Here is a 16052-nt window from a genome sequence, read left to right as displayed (position 1 = left end):
AACAAGTGAATCTGACCATATGTAATGTCCAGTCCTGTTGACCTGATGATCCTTCAGATGCATCTTTAAGGTTGTCTCACAATATGTGGAGATAAATACAAACAAACACAGAACCGATCATAGACAATATATACAATAACATAAAAGACCAACATTAGCAACCACTCAAACCAACTAATGCTAACACAAAACTAAACAACACCTAATGATGAACTAAAAAAAAAACAACTTATTTAATAAAATATAAAAATAATGAAGTGTCACATACACAGGGAGTAGCGACTTGAACAATCTACTCGGGGATTGGGGATAAAAGGAATCCTACTTGCAACAAGCAGGGTTCAAGCAAGCGTTGTAGTCTCTGTCCTATAGCACGTCTCAAAGCAGAGTGTCTGTGGTATTATCTCCAGTGTGTTGGTACTGCCGCATGTACCGCTGCTCCGGCATCACCACTGCAGATTTCACCGCCTCGGCAGAGACTCACTCACAGCAAACACTGCTGTGTACACAGAGTCCCACACACTTGCCTTGTACGCTCCCTAAGCTGCATGCGCATATGCGGAAGTCACTCTTCCTTTCCGCTGGGCACAGCGCTGTTCTGCTCTGTATACTGCAGATCTGTCTAAACTCCCAGAAATCGCACTACGTGGGACTGTTGGCTTTTTGGTTGGTCTCGGCTATATTTTAATTTATTTTTTAATTGTTTTTTCGTTGGTTTAAATAAATTTGTTCTTTGATATTCTTTACATTTTCAGAGTGCTTGTTGTGGGTTTTTCGTTTTTGTGGTTTAATATAGGTTTTCCCCATGGCACCGCCATCAGCCTTATTATGGCTTTATTCAGGTGGTTTTGATTTATTTTCATTCAGTAGTGATTGGTGATGCGATAATTTTGTGTGTTATTTATATATATATATATATATATATATATATATATATATACAGTGTTCGACAAACCTATACATTTGCTCGCCCCGGGCGAGTGGATTTAACCCCCGGGCGAGTAAATATTGGCCCAAGCAGCACACGTTTCGTACTAGGTGGCGAGTAGATTTTTTTGTGTGGCGAGTAGATTTTTTGGTGATTTGTCAACCACTGTATATATATATATATATATATATATATATATATATATATATATATATATATATATATATATATATATATATATATATATATATATATATATATATATATATATATATATATATATATATACACACATACATACAATATTATATATATATATATATATATATATATTTATATATATATATATATATATATATAATATTGTATGTGTGTATATATATATATAATATTGTGTGTATGTGTGTGTATATATATATATATATATATATATACATACACACACACACACACACACACACGTGTGTACGCACAGACACGACTGCATGCCTGATTTTTAAATAAATACATTTTAGTTAGTATCAGTATCAAATTTTACAACACTGGTGACCTTTCATTCTACATTATGTCTTTAACTAGGATCAATTGAAATGCGTTTGTTACGTGTAATTACATGTATTGACTGCTGCTTTTAAATCACTGAAGCTTGCAACTGATGCGCTCTTTAATGTCTGCCTCCCTTAGACAATGAATGAATATGCAGGATACAGGATGATAAATGGGCATCAACTTTAGGTGTCTTTTATATGTCTGATTGCCCTCTAATTGCTATATGCTGTTCTTGTAGCACATTAAACCTGGCTAAATTGGGTTGTAAAATGTGGGTTGTTGTGATTGCAGTGTTAGCATGGTTGCTTTAATAAATGCTTTTATTGCAGGGAGGCTGATGTATTGTAATAATTATTTGTGACACCGCTTGAGCCATATACTAAGAGCTAATACGAAGAGATGCAGAGATTAATAAGGCAGGTTAGATGTCTAGTATATTAGTATGGAACATACTTAGAGCCCCATCGTTTCTGAGATACGTAGTACGTTCATGTCTCCGTTCATATTTTAGTGCTAAATTGGTTATTGGTTGACCAGGTTCCTGCCATTTTTGTGAATATCTTTGAAGGCAGTACTAGCATCTGAAGAAACACTTAGGGAGGGGGAATTGATTTTTGAAGGGGGTAAATAAACGTTTAACCAGTCCTGTATGTTGTCCCCTCGGAAATGGATGGGTTAAAACCGTAATCCCTGCCGAATAGAATAATGAAATCATAGCATACAGTATTTACATGGTGCGGGTCAATTTCTTGCACACACTGGAGCATGTGCAGAGTTTTTAACTTGTTTGTTATTTCCCTGGCAGTTGTTGCCATGGTAACCTTAATTTGTGTGTCTAGCAACGGCCATTTTAATCTCCCTGGGAGTAAGCACCTGATATCTCCTTAATACAACAACAGATTCTGAAACTAAGATTCAGAACTAATGTGAATAATGGCAATGATACGATTAGCTTAAATATAACAAATATTTGTAATATTTTACATTGCAAATAATAGAAAACGTTAATGTAAGGACGATTTTTTTTTATTATTTTTTTTTTTTAAGGAAGCCAATTACAATAATATGTAAAAGGTATTTTTTGCTCCCGAGGGGGACTACACTGTCAGTGATTCTTGGTGCAGAAGATTTACGCGCCATATTGTCTCACGCCTCTAATTTAGATTTCTTTGTCAAATCAAAGTGAGTTTTCTAAAAGCGTATTTATTGGTTGCCAATCTTAATGTGGACGGCTTAAGATACCAGAGCACACCGTCCTTGATGGCAAAGGACATGAATTCCATTCTTTGTGTATGTGTTAAAAGGACATTGTTTGGGGTGTTAACTAAAGGGTCCCCGGGACAAACAGGAGGGCAGCGTAGATAGCGTTAGCCTTTTGTTTCCACTGCCACTGCTGCAACCCCATGTCACCTGGAGTGGCAGAGATTGCAGTCTGCACAAGATAAGGAAAGAATGCCTGGGAAGAAAAAGGGTCACGGCTTGTCACAGGGACTTTTTTTTAGTAAATATTTGCTGTGCTATAAACCGGTTTCCTTTTAGACGCCCAACAATCGAAGAGGTCTCATTGTGAATTCAAAACGGCCTCTATACGCAGTTAACCTTTTCACCTTTGGCTGTGCCGCAATTGCATAGTGGGAGGTTGAGATGTGAAATCGCTGTTTGAGCTGCACACCAAATTTCAGCTTTAAATTTGTACTACTGTATAAACTTGCTTAAAATACGTTTACTGGCTTCATATGAATAATTTGGCATTTCCTTTGGTGACACTGAATAGTTTACGCTGCACGGTATATTGCAGCAGCTGCTCTGAGAATGTATGTGCAACACGCCTGTCGCTTCACAGTGGGGGCTTTGTGTTCTAGCCTTTCTAACGCATTTGACTTCTCTCTCATTTACAGCCTCTTAATTCTGTGCATTTAAATGATCTATTCATGTTATATATTAAGTATATTTGATGGTATATTTATTTCACAGAAACACACCTTTCACAATAACGTAACAAAACTGTCTTTTGTAAGTTGCTTTTGCAACAATTGTTTTGTTTCCACTGTACAGCAAATATAAATAACACTTGTGAGCACTTTAACATGTCTCAGTCAGGTCAACAACTGCATCTTTCCCCCATTATCTCTTGGCATACAGTGCTTTCTCTGCAGCCAGGGATTCTGGGCAATGACATGCAAATAAGCACCGTGTGTCACTCCTTACTACGGATCCTGTGTAATTGTACCAATTGATCTGGTACTTGGGCTGTAGAGAGACCAGGTCAACACTTTTACACTATAACATCGGTTTCGTTTGTTTTTTTCCCTCTCCTTTAGCCGGACCGCTAAACGGTTACCTGCAACTTTTCTGTGAGACAGTTTTGTGCTATAAAAGTGTGAAAAAGCAGTCACTTTCTGAGACGCCCAAATTGCACTTTATTTTTGTACAATTTTTTCGCACCACAGGTCAGCTCCCTGCAGTTACCACCATGAGACAGAAATGTAACCGTAAAATATGTAAGCTGTGAGAATTTCTCTTTTTGTTCCCAGCTTTCGTTCACGTTAACCATTCTTTTCATATAAAGATGAAATTCAACAAGTTAATAAGATTTTAATATTTTTAGGATTGACGGTTTAAAGTATTATCTTGTAATTTCAAATAACATTTTGTTCGGTTTTTGGACCATTATTATTTTTGTTGGAGAAATTGAACTTTAGATGGGGCGCGGTGGGGTGCGAAATTAATTCACAGCATGTATGTATTTGTCTTTATATAGCGCCATCCATGCACATAGCGCTTTACAGCAGTAATACACATGGCATAATAGGAATAAGTGCTTCACACATAAAAGTAGACATTTAGGAAAAGGAGACCCTGCCCCGAAGAACTTAGTCTTAAGTGGTTCCTGAAACACCAATAAAATGAAAACATCCTCCCCTGATGTGATTAGTTCTGGAGCACCAACTCCTATAATGTTCTTTTCTCCCTTAAAAAAAAACAAAAAACATTTCTAGCTTCTGAGGTTACATGGTAACTATTACACTACACTGTACTGTGGGGAGAAATCCATTTTAACTGCACGATCACTTAATATTTCAAACGGTTATCGCATTGTTTTTCAAACCGGGTTCCCCAGGCATCCCTAAAGGGTTCCCTGCAAATTTCAGGTAATTTCACAATTGTACCAAATACAATTACAATGTATCTGATCTCAGACGTGCTATTAGAGAGGGTTGGGGTTCCTTACAATGCATCTGATCTCAGACGCGCTATTAGAGAGGTTTGGGGTTCCTTACAATGCATCTGATCTCAGACACGCTATTAGAGAGGGTTGGGGTTCCTTACAATGCATCTGATCTCAGACACGCTATTAGAGAGGGTTGGGGTTCCTTACAATGCATCTGATCTCAGACGTGCTATTAGAGAGGGTTGGGGTTCCTTACAATGCATCTGATCTCAGATGCGCTATTAGAGAGGGTTGGGGTTCCTTACAATGCATCTGATCTCAGATGCGCTATTAGAGAGAGTTGGGGTTCCTTAGAATTTCAGAGTTCCTTAACCCAAAAAAATTTGGGAACCCTGGTTTATCTCCTATACGGAGCATCAGATTTAAATAAATAAATAAAATGTGTTGGAAAGGGCAGGAATAGGTCTATTAAAGTAAGTAAAAAAACTAAAATGCTAAAAAAAACAAAACATTGCTTTAAAGATTGTTGTAGTGACAGCACTGTAAGGCCGCGCTTATAGTCCTGGCGACGACGGCATCCGTCACCGTTGTAGCAGCGATTTTTGCTTATAGTGTTAGAGACGAGACGTGACCGGGGGGCGTTGCCGTGTGCGGTTCGCCCTCATTGGCTGAACCGCTCACGGGGCCGCTGGCGTCACGCTGCGGTCGCTGAAAAAATACATTTTTATTGACTTCCAGCGATCGTGACCAAGCCGTCGCGTCCCTCCTACTATAAGCGCACGGGGCCGATTCAATCCACTTGTTTTGACGTGACGTCGCTGAGACTAAAACATAAAGAAAACACATCTATCACACTTTTGCTTTTACATTTTTATAATAACTATAATATGTTATAAGCAGCAGGTTGCTATTTGATGATATTTCAGGTCAGCAAATGCTCTGCAGCGAGACCTGACTATGCTCCCTATACCAGGGGTGGCCAACTCCAGTCCTCGAGAGCTACCAACAGGTCAGGTTTTCAGGATATTCCTGCTTCTGCACAGGTGGCTCAGTCTTCAATTGCACCACGTGTGCTGAAGCAGGGATATCCTGAAAACCTGACCTTTTGGTAGCTCTCGAGGACTGAAGTTGGTCGCCCCTGCACTATACTCACAGGAGACCTATCATTCCTACACGTTCTTCAGCTGGATGGAAGGGAACATATTCAGGAGCCATAGGTTTGGCTCCGGTTTCAGGTCTGGTGCTGTAAACTAAAACAGAAAGTGAAGATTGTTGTAATGCTTTGAGACAGACTTATATTTATATAACGGCTCCTTGTATAAATAGTGCTGCCGTGGAGCATTGCCAAGGCTATGAAATCATGTTGCTATAGGCAAATTGCAGAGCCATTGAGTATACAATGTGTTAGCTGGAATCCGTTTTAGAAAACATTAATTTATTGTAGAAGAAAGACCTGAAATAAAGTAGTATTTTATGGAAAGATTACCACTAGGTTGTAAAGCAAAGCAACCCGGCACTGCAAAATCAGGAAGAGAATTGTAACTCTTTGGTGGCTGGTTTTGAACCTTTTCTAGCAAAACACATTGACCTAATGGCAATCACTTTATGGCCAATTTGTAAACCAGCGCTGTGTGCTATGGGTGTTTAGGTGAGCCTTATTGTTCTTTCGAAAGGCAACAAAAACCATGAAGACTTTGCGCCACATAAATTAAGCACCCCCCCTGAAAGCAAACCTGATTCTCCAAATATGACCACCCCGAATCTGCAGACACATTCAGCCCCTAGAGCGAATTTTCCCTAGAACTTCCCTGTATGTGCTGATGACGAGCCTCCACCTCTGTACTGTGCCTCGAGCTCCAGTGATGCGCTTAAAGACGTAGATTTAGACTGTAGCTGTGTGCTTAGCATTGCTTTATGGTACAGCATGTTTATATGGAGGGTGGAAGCTTGGTTAAAGCTGCAGTTCAGTCAATATCCTGCATGTTTGTTTTTTTTAATAAATCAGTTCTGTAGTAAGAAAAAATACTTTTAGCATTTTCTGTTTTTAAAAAAACAACTTTGAAAGACCAATTTTCTTGTATTCTATTTTAACAGCCATTTGCTAAGGCACTGCCCCTTCATGTCCTGTCACAAACCCAGGCACACCCCTTTGTCAGCCCTGCCCTCCCTCTAGCACTTGTCTGTGCAGGAGTGCTCATGAATATTCATGAGCTTCCACTGCCAGTCAAGCAGATTATAAACAAATGCCAGCTTTTAATATGTCACCAAATTTCGACCTATCAATACATGGAAAACGAATTGAGCTGCAGCTATACTGTTCTTTAGGTAATTAGAGATTGCACACATAAAACTATTGAAGTAAAAAAATAAATGTAAAAAAAAAAAAAAAAAAAAAGACTGAACTGCAGCTTTAAGTGACTAGCAGAATATGATTGCAGAGCTTATAGAGGAAAGACAAACAATGACTTGTTTAAGGTTAAGGTTGCTGGTTATGAAGACTTCCTTCGCTCTGTGGGCAGTGGGTGAATGATTCAAACATTAGGGTAACGTTTGGGTCTCATGCAAGGTAAAGTGTGGACCCCTTTGTCACATGTTGTCTTGCGTCCTGGATTCCTTGCTGCACGTGTACTTGACAATATTTCCCTCTTCATCTTTTCTGTGATCATTTGACACGAGTTTAAATCTCGGCAAATAGTGCCTTCTTTATCTTTGCATGTGCTCATTTTTTCAGTCTTTCCCCTTCCTTTGTGAATGCAGCTGTTCCTTTTTTTTATGCAGCTGAATTTGCTAGTAAGTAAAGCAGGTGGGGTGGCTCTAGCCCGATCCTAGGAAGGGGAGAGGTGACTCAGTGTGTTGTGAATACTTCCTGATTATAGGGTACTGTCACATTTTATGGAGCTTGTGCTTTCAGCGTCTTTATTACGATAACGACTAACACTTGTGTCTCTCTATGTATGAAGAAGGAAACTGACAATTGCCAATAATTGCGTGCAACATAATGATATACATGAATGTTCCTTTCATAGGGGGCTTCCTTTCTAATGATGCCTATTTTGGATATGCAACGGTTAACTTTAAGATCTTAAAAATGACCTACTAATTTGAAAATTGTGTGTAAAAATGCTGTGTTGTGATGTTGTATTTGGAGTGAAATGCACATGTGGACCTGTGTTCTACGTCGGATTGTCGACCTCTGTGTATTCTTCTAGGGCAGTGGTCCCCGAACCTTGTGTCACCTGTGAGCCACATTTAAAGTTCAAAATGTTTGGAAATAGACTCGCCCCCTAATGAGGAGAGTTTGTCCTTTTAACAATGGCTTAATACAGGGGTGCGCAAACTTTTTTGTTTGGGCTCATGCTCTGGTCCACGCCCCCGCCCCCCCCTACCTTCTCCCCAGCATTGGCGGCGTCATTTGAAGTCACAACGTAATGTGACACAACTGCATTGCCATTTGACGCCAGAAGCCGCCGGAGAACAGGTCAGTGGCAGGTACAGAGGCCTCGCGCGCTCCCCCGGCATTGTATTTCTATGTTGTGGGGAAGAGCTCAGGGCCTCTGCAAGTGCCGCTCCCAGTGTTGTTTGCCCACCCCTGGCTTAATAAAGAGTTTTTTTTCCTATTTTTCATTCCCATGCATACTATTCTTTATTAGCAGTATACTGCAGAGATTTTTCATAGTTATTGCTTTGTAGTGGTCGGTACACCGCGCAGGAATTAGAGCAGGCACCTGTACACGGCGCTAAACACTTAACACCCCGGGTCTCTTTTGGGAAGCACTACACAATTACTTTCACAGATGCTCTATTGGTTTATTTTTGGAATAAACATCGAGTTTTGAATTTTAATAATATATTTATTTATTTATTTTTTTAGCCGATTAAGTTGACCACCCAACAAATGTAATCTAGCTCTAAATGCAGATAAATACATTCACATTTCACATTTCAGTCATACATATTCCAAAATATTGTTTTTTTTGTGTTTTTTGCACAACTTTAAATTGGAAACAAATACAGAGCCAAGCTTAAGTTAAGTTGAGACGCACATGCATACGCACACGCTTTCCCATGATATTCTCCAGGCATTCACAACCCCTTTATGCAGCACCTAGACCCACCCATCCATGCAGCACCCAGACATGCCACATTCATGTATTGCAATATGGAAAATAGCTGAAGCGCTCAAATGCAGGTATATCTCAAAATGATAATAAGCCAGACCACTGTACCAGGGTACTAACAATTGATATAGTACCTATTGTGTCATATAATGGGTACTATCCTCCTGAAGACAGGTGGTGTGTGGTGCAACCCACTCACCATCAGTCTCATTGGCAGGTTCCCATGAAAAATATGCAAATACTCACATCCTGGTAGGGCAGGCAGGCAGGCTGTGCAGCTACTCAATGCAATACAGGGAAAAGGGAGACCAAAAAGCGCACCAGCACAAACGGAGCAGGAAGAAACCAGGACAAAAAAATGATTAAAAGGGCACTTTAATGTGGCAAAAGACCCATCCAATGCATTGGATGGGTCTTTTGCCACATTAAAGTGCCCTTTTAATCATTTTTTTGTCCTGGTTTCTTCCTGCTCCGTTTGTGCTGGTGCACATTCATGTATTGTATGAACTCGCCAAGGAAATTCAAAGTGGCCCAATACAGCAAGAGACCAGATCAGTTAGGATGCAACTCCAGGCAGGATGATTGAGAAGAAAGAATTGGCCTGCACAGTAGCTAATAGCTCACTGCGGAATTGGCTTAATACAGCCAGTTGCGTTCTTCACAGTACACCTCACGGGCTGAGGAATGTATCCTCTATATGTGTTGCACATAACTTTAGCAGTCCAAAATGAAGCGTATTGGTTATTTCCGCACTGACTCCTTCCGCTTCACATAGAAGCGCTGGGAAGGAGAGACCAAGCAATATGGCACACCTCTCATGAGCTTTTTTTCTCAAACATCCAGGGGGAGCATAAGGGGAAAGAAATACAAATTTAAGTGCAGACGTTTCTATAAAGTGGAATGATAATGTCTTGGCTCGTATAAATGTATTACTCACAAGATGTATGAGTTAATCAGGCAATTGGCAAATTGGGTTGCCACCCATCTGTGATCTGGACCCCCCTTGTTAGAGATGCCGTCAGCAGGATGATGTATATATAATAGAGAGAGAACTACATAGTGCGATCAAAAAGGTACAACTTTATAATTTAAAAAAACGGGTCAATAAAATGCGCACTTACAATGTGCCAGTAAAAATCATGCATGTATCTCACAAATGGAGAAAATAGAAGCTCCCCGAACTGCTCACCGCCTCCCTCGGGTGTTTGGCTGGCTTTCTTTCACGGATCTGTATGCCGGTTCAGAGCCTCCCTCACGGCGCCCGTCCAGGAAGATGACGTCACGGCTGCAGAGTTGGTCAGCTACGGGTCGCGTTTGAGTCCAAAATTGGTACACTCTACGCGTTTCGCCCAGCTTGCTGTAGCTGTTGTCGGCTTCGTCAGGAGTGTGTAAAGGTTGGGTGCAGTTGATACTTTTATACCCTATAGACAAGCTAATCTATTCAATTATACAATTAAACAATTGAACAACCTGATCTAAGACTGTTATTGTGGGAGTGAAATTGGAACTTTCAAGTAATATAATCAATTGCTACGCATACGTTAATATGCAAGTAGAGATGACAATGCATAAATGAAACAACCAGAGAACAGACATTTATGACCTTATGATGTTTCAAGGTACATATATATATAAAATTACAATGATATCCCAACTTGGGCAATATGAAATGTCATTAGACAATTAATGTTTTAAATGGCATATGTGGATTTTTTTCCCCTTTCTATAATCCTCAAGGAGCAACACATATGAAAATAGATTGGGGAGATGGAGTTTGAGGGGTAAACTCTGTGCTCAGTATAAGACTGTTCACAACATTTTGTAATAGTTTTTTCTTACTTCTTCAATGGGTCTTTTACTCCCAAATATTCTAGCAATAATGCTCAGATTGCAAACAATGGGTCTATTAGAATAGTATTGTTAGGAGTTAGTATATATGTGCAGTCTTTGGTAGTGTGCAATCTTCTGCACTAACACATATCTGGGAGCTAATTTGTCATGAAAATATGGCAGGGTATTGATTCCTGATGGTGGTTTAATGGCATCTTACTTTAGGTGTATCTTGGTGGTCCAAACTTTATGTTTTATGTATATACATTAATAGATAAATATAATGAGCTGTAAAGATAGTATACAGATTCAATTTATCATAATTGAGATGTGAAACAAAATTCTAAAGGCTTTCACTAGGGTTGCGTTGACAGGGCGGCTAATTACATTTGGATAAAGACGAAGTGAAGAAGAATATTGAATAAAAATAAAAATACAGTACTTAGGTGCTGATAAAAAATCTCTATCAATCAACTATAATGACATTTCATTTACAATGTATGGACACAGAATCAAAATTTCAACATACAGATATAGTGTGTACAGTTGTAGATTCCTATGGGAAATCCTGAAAAATAAGATAGGAAAAGCTGATGCAAAGACAAAGAGACAAAGGAACAAAAGAGGATCATATTAGTACCATGATTTTGAGCATAGTCTATTTCAAAAATGGAGCAAGATCTATCTCAGCATTGAGGCCTCTTGGAGCTAATGTTTTGAGGCGATGGATCCAAAATGTTTCCCTCTTTAGGAGTTCTGACCCCCTATCCCCTCCCCTCCAATGGGGTAGTACATGTTCGATGGCTTTAAAGACTAGGCCTGTTGGTTCCCCACCGTGACATTCAGAAAAATGATTTGGTATACTGTGGTTGGTTAATTTTCTCTTGATGCCACTCAGATGTTCGATAATTCGAGTTCTTACTGGTCTTATGGTCTTTCCGATGTATTGTAACTTGCAGGAACATTCCACCAGATAGACTACGTGGTCTGTCCTGCAAGTCATAAAAGTTTCAATATTGAAGACTTCACCGGTGACATTAGAGCAAAAATTAGTATGATCAGAAGACCTAAAACCACACGCCTTGCAACTTGTGCAGCCAAAAAAACCTTTCTTATTTAGCCATCTGTTGTTCTTAGAATTGGAATCCCTTAATGCACTAGGGGCTAGTTTGTCTTTAAGATTGGAGGCTTTTTTAAATATCACATTTGGTCTATCGGGGATATTGGGGCCCAATACTGGATCATTTTTAAGTATATCCCAGTGCTTTTGAATGATATTCTTAATTTTTCCTGCATCTCTACTATATCCCGTCAGAAATGCAAAATCATATTTGTTGTTTCTATTTAAATTCTTTTGCTTGGGTACCAATAGATCCTCTCTCTGAAGTTCCCCTGCCCTATTTATTGCTGATTCTATTGTTTCCTCTTTATAGTTTTTCTCCAAAAATCTGTTTTTGATTTTTTCAGATTGTGTAATGTATTGTTCTTTGTCTGTGCAGTTCCTTCTTATTCTGGTGAACTGGCTTGCTGGTACATTGTCCATCCATTGTGGTAAATGGCAACTGTCTCTCTTGATGAAATTGTTTTTATCTATATCTTTAAAATAGGTTTTTGTTTTGATAGATTCGTTTTCGATATAGATATTTAAATCTAGGAAATTGATTTGATCCTTGCTCCATTCACTAGTAAATTTCAAATTATATGAATTAGTATTCATCTCATTGATGAATTTGATGAGTGTGTCTTCTCCCCCACTCCAAATGAAAAACACATCATCAATGTAGCGGCGATAGAGGACAAGATTCGCACCAAGCTCACTCCCTGACCAGATGTTGTCTGTCTCCCAATCTGATACAAACAGATTGGCGTAGCTTGGAGCGAATCTCGTCCCCATCGCCGTCCCACATTTTTGCAAATAAAAAGTGTGTGAATACCAAAAATAATTGTGCTCTAATATGAACTTTATACTGTCAATAATAAATTCAACCTGTGATGCTGGTAAACTCTCATCCTCCTGTAGAACCCGCCTGACTGATTCGCAACCCTGTGTATGTTCTATAATTGTATACAGTGAAGCAACGTCACATGTTGCCAATAGAAAGTGTTTCTCCCACTTGACACAACTCAAAAGATTGAGTATCTCTACTGTATCTTTCAAATAAGCCTTTTGTTTGACCACATATTTTTGTAAGAATGTATCTATATATAAAGAGAGGTTGGCAGTTAGCGAGTCAATCCCCGAGACTATTGGTCTGCCTGGGGGATTGACTACACTCTTATGGATCTTTGGGAGGAAATAGAAGACCGGCATCCTGGCTTTATTTTGATATAAGAAATCATATTCTTTTTCATCCAGTATGCCGGTCTCCCTTCCCCCATCTAACAGCAGTTTGAGTTCTTCTGTATATTTCATGATGGGATTGCCTGACAACTTTTCATATGTGTTGGTGTCTCCTAGCAATCTCAATGCTTCTTCTTCACCACCATCAGGAATCAATACCCTGCCATATTTTCATGACAAATTAGCTCCCAGATATGTGTTAGTGCAGAAGATTGCACACTACCAAAGACTGCACATATATACTAACTCCTAACAATACTATTCTAATAGACCCATTGTTTGCAATCTGAGCATTATTGCTAGAATATTTGGGAGTAAAAGACCCATTGAAGAAGTAAGAAAAAACTATTACAAAATGTTGTGAACAGTCTTATACTGAGCACAGAGTTTACCCCTCAAACTCCATCTCCCCAATCTATTTTCATATGTGTTGCTCCTTGAGGATTATAGAAAGGGGAAAAAAATCCACATATGCCATTTAAAACATTAATTGTCTAATGACATTTCATATTGCCCAAGTTGGGATATCATTGTAATTTTATATATATATGTACCTTGAAACATCATAAGGTCATAAATGTCTGTTCTCTGGTTGTTTCATTTATGCATTGTCATCTGTACTTACATATTAACGTATGCGTAGCAATTGATTATATTACTTGAAAGTTCCAATTTCACTCCCACAATAACAGTCTTAGATCAGGTTGTTCAATTGTTTAATTGTATAATTGAATAGATTAGCTTGTCTATAGGGTATAAAAGTATCAACTGCACCCAACCTTTACACACTCCTGACGAAGCCGACAACAGCTACAGCAAGCTGGGCGAAACGCGTAGAGTTTACCAATTTTGGACTCAAACGCGACCCGTAGCTGACCAACTCTGCAGCCGTGACGTCATCTTCCTGGACGGGCGCCGTGAGGGAGGCTCTGAACCGGCATACAGATCCGTGAGAGAAAGCCAGCCAAACACCCGAGGGAGGCGTGAGCAGTTCGGGGAGCTTCTATTTTCTCCATTTCTGAGATACATGCATGATTTTTACTGGCACATTGTAAGTGCGCATTTTATTGACCCGTTTTTTTAAATTATAAAGTTGTACCTTTTTGATCGCACTATGTAGTTCTCTCTCTATTATATATACATCATCCTGCTGACGGCATCTCTAACAAGGGGGGTCCAGATCACAGATGGGTGGCAACCCAATTTGCCAATTGCCTGATTAACTCATACATCTTGTGAGTAATACATTTATACGAGCCAAGACATTATCATTCCACTTTATAGAAACGTCTGCACTTAAATTTGTATTTCTTTCCCCTTATGCTCCCCCTGGATGTTTGAGAAAAATACTTGAATCTTTGGAACCCGTGAAACAGGTCCCACCAGTGAGGTTTGAGCTGGGTGGTTGGACTTTAATCATCATACATCACTTTTCATAGATTTATTCACAATTGTTATTATTTATAGTTGTTTGCGCCTTATATCACTTATTTCACAATACACCTCTCATGAGCAACATGCTCACCAGCCATGGGTTGGGGACCACTGTTCTAGCGTGAAACTTTAGTCCATATCAATCCAAGCATGGAAAAGTAGATCATTACCAATAATCTAGTTTAGCATAAAAATAATGACTTAATGGTTTTGACCCTGTACTCCTTGCAACAAAAAATAGATTGTAAACTCTACGTTAGAAGCGAGTTGTGGCCAAAAAGTTTTATGTAGTGTTGTGTGTGTATACTGCATGATTAGGTAAGAAAATAATTACTATTAAATAATAATTGTTTTATTTTTTACTTGAACAGTATAATTTTCTCCTTTCCCTTAAATCTGCTGCGTCTCATAGGCTGAGTTGCTGGAAAACCTAATTAATGTGTGCTACATACTCAATGTGGTATATAACTTTTCTTACTCTTTCAAGGACCACACATCATCAACAATCCAAGTGGAAGACGACTTTATTTGATGTGATTTAATATATTCAGTTATTCCAGGGGGAACAAATCCATGTTATCCTTACCTCGGGATATTTGTCTGCAGGGATAATGGAACCCATGTGCTTCCATTTATCAACCTCTATTTGGTCTGGATATTAAATGTCAGTGGAAATTACCTTGCAATGGTAATGCAATCTTTAATAATATGCGTAAAAAAATCAAATACATATATATATAATAAAAAAATAAATAGATGATACCGTCCTGTGGCTAACGAAATGCTTTTATTTGTGCGAGCTTTCGAGATACACTGATCTCTTCTTCCAGCGATGTTACAATGAATAAAGCAAGCAAAAGGTATACTTAAAAACAGTGTCTCTTGGAATGTTATCTGTGCTGGTCCTTCCCCCGGTGTGGATGTGTTTTATGGCTAGAGATGTCAAAAGGTTCCTGAAAGCAAGTGATGTAAGAGTGTGTGTGTGTATCTGTGTGAATATAAATGAATGGAGAGCCCACAGTATATACAGTGCTTTACAAAAGGTGTGTGTGGAGTGGGAGTGGACCAGCACAGATAACATTCCAAGAGACACTGTTTTTAAGTATACCTTTTGCTTCATTCATTGTAACATCGCCGGAAGAAGAGATCAGTGTATCTCGAAAGCTCGCACAAATAAAAGCATTTTGTTAGCCACAGAACGGTATCATCTATTTATTTTTTGATTATTGAAGCTCGGCTAACACGGTACTTATACCTCTACATATATATATATATATATATATATATATATATATATATATATATATATATATATATATTTTAAATGATACGTTTTACATTGGTTTATCTGCCAGTGGTGTGGTTAATGTAGGACATTCATGTATGCACAGTTTGAATGGGACTCTCTTACTAATATTGTACTTCTTTACTTCCTGTAGCTCCCTGCTGATTTCACCAAACTGCACATCACAGACAGTCTACATCCACAGGTGACCCACGTGTCCTCCAGTCATTCAGGATGTAGCATCACTAGCGATTCTGGGAGCAGCAGCTTGTCTGATATCTACCAGGTAAGATATGATGCCTGCTCTTAGTTTCTATTCCTTCGGTGATATATATATATTTCACAATTTGTTTAGGTTTTTTTTTCAATCTTTTGGTTTTTTTTTTACGGGGTAA

At 38.9% G+C, this 16052-nt stretch overlaps 1 protein-coding gene across 1 annotated transcript in view; it reads left to right on the top strand.

The window, feature by feature from the left end:
• RAPGEF2 (Rap guanine nucleotide exchange factor 2) overlaps positions 1-16052 on the top strand; it is a 319916-nt gene that overhangs the window by 240041 nt on the left and 63823 nt on the right. The window contains 1 exon segment of the mRNA XM_075612336.1: positions 15812-15943. Coding sequence (XP_075468451.1) covers positions 15812-15943 — 132 coding nt within the window.

Source organism: Ascaphus truei, chromosome 1, assembly GCF_040206685.1.
Source record: "Ascaphus truei isolate aAscTru1 chromosome 1, aAscTru1.hap1, whole genome shotgun sequence".
Lineage (NCBI taxonomy): Eukaryota > Metazoa > Chordata > Amphibia > Anura > Ascaphidae > Ascaphus > Ascaphus truei.
This window is presented reverse-complemented; position numbering and strand designations above follow the sequence as displayed.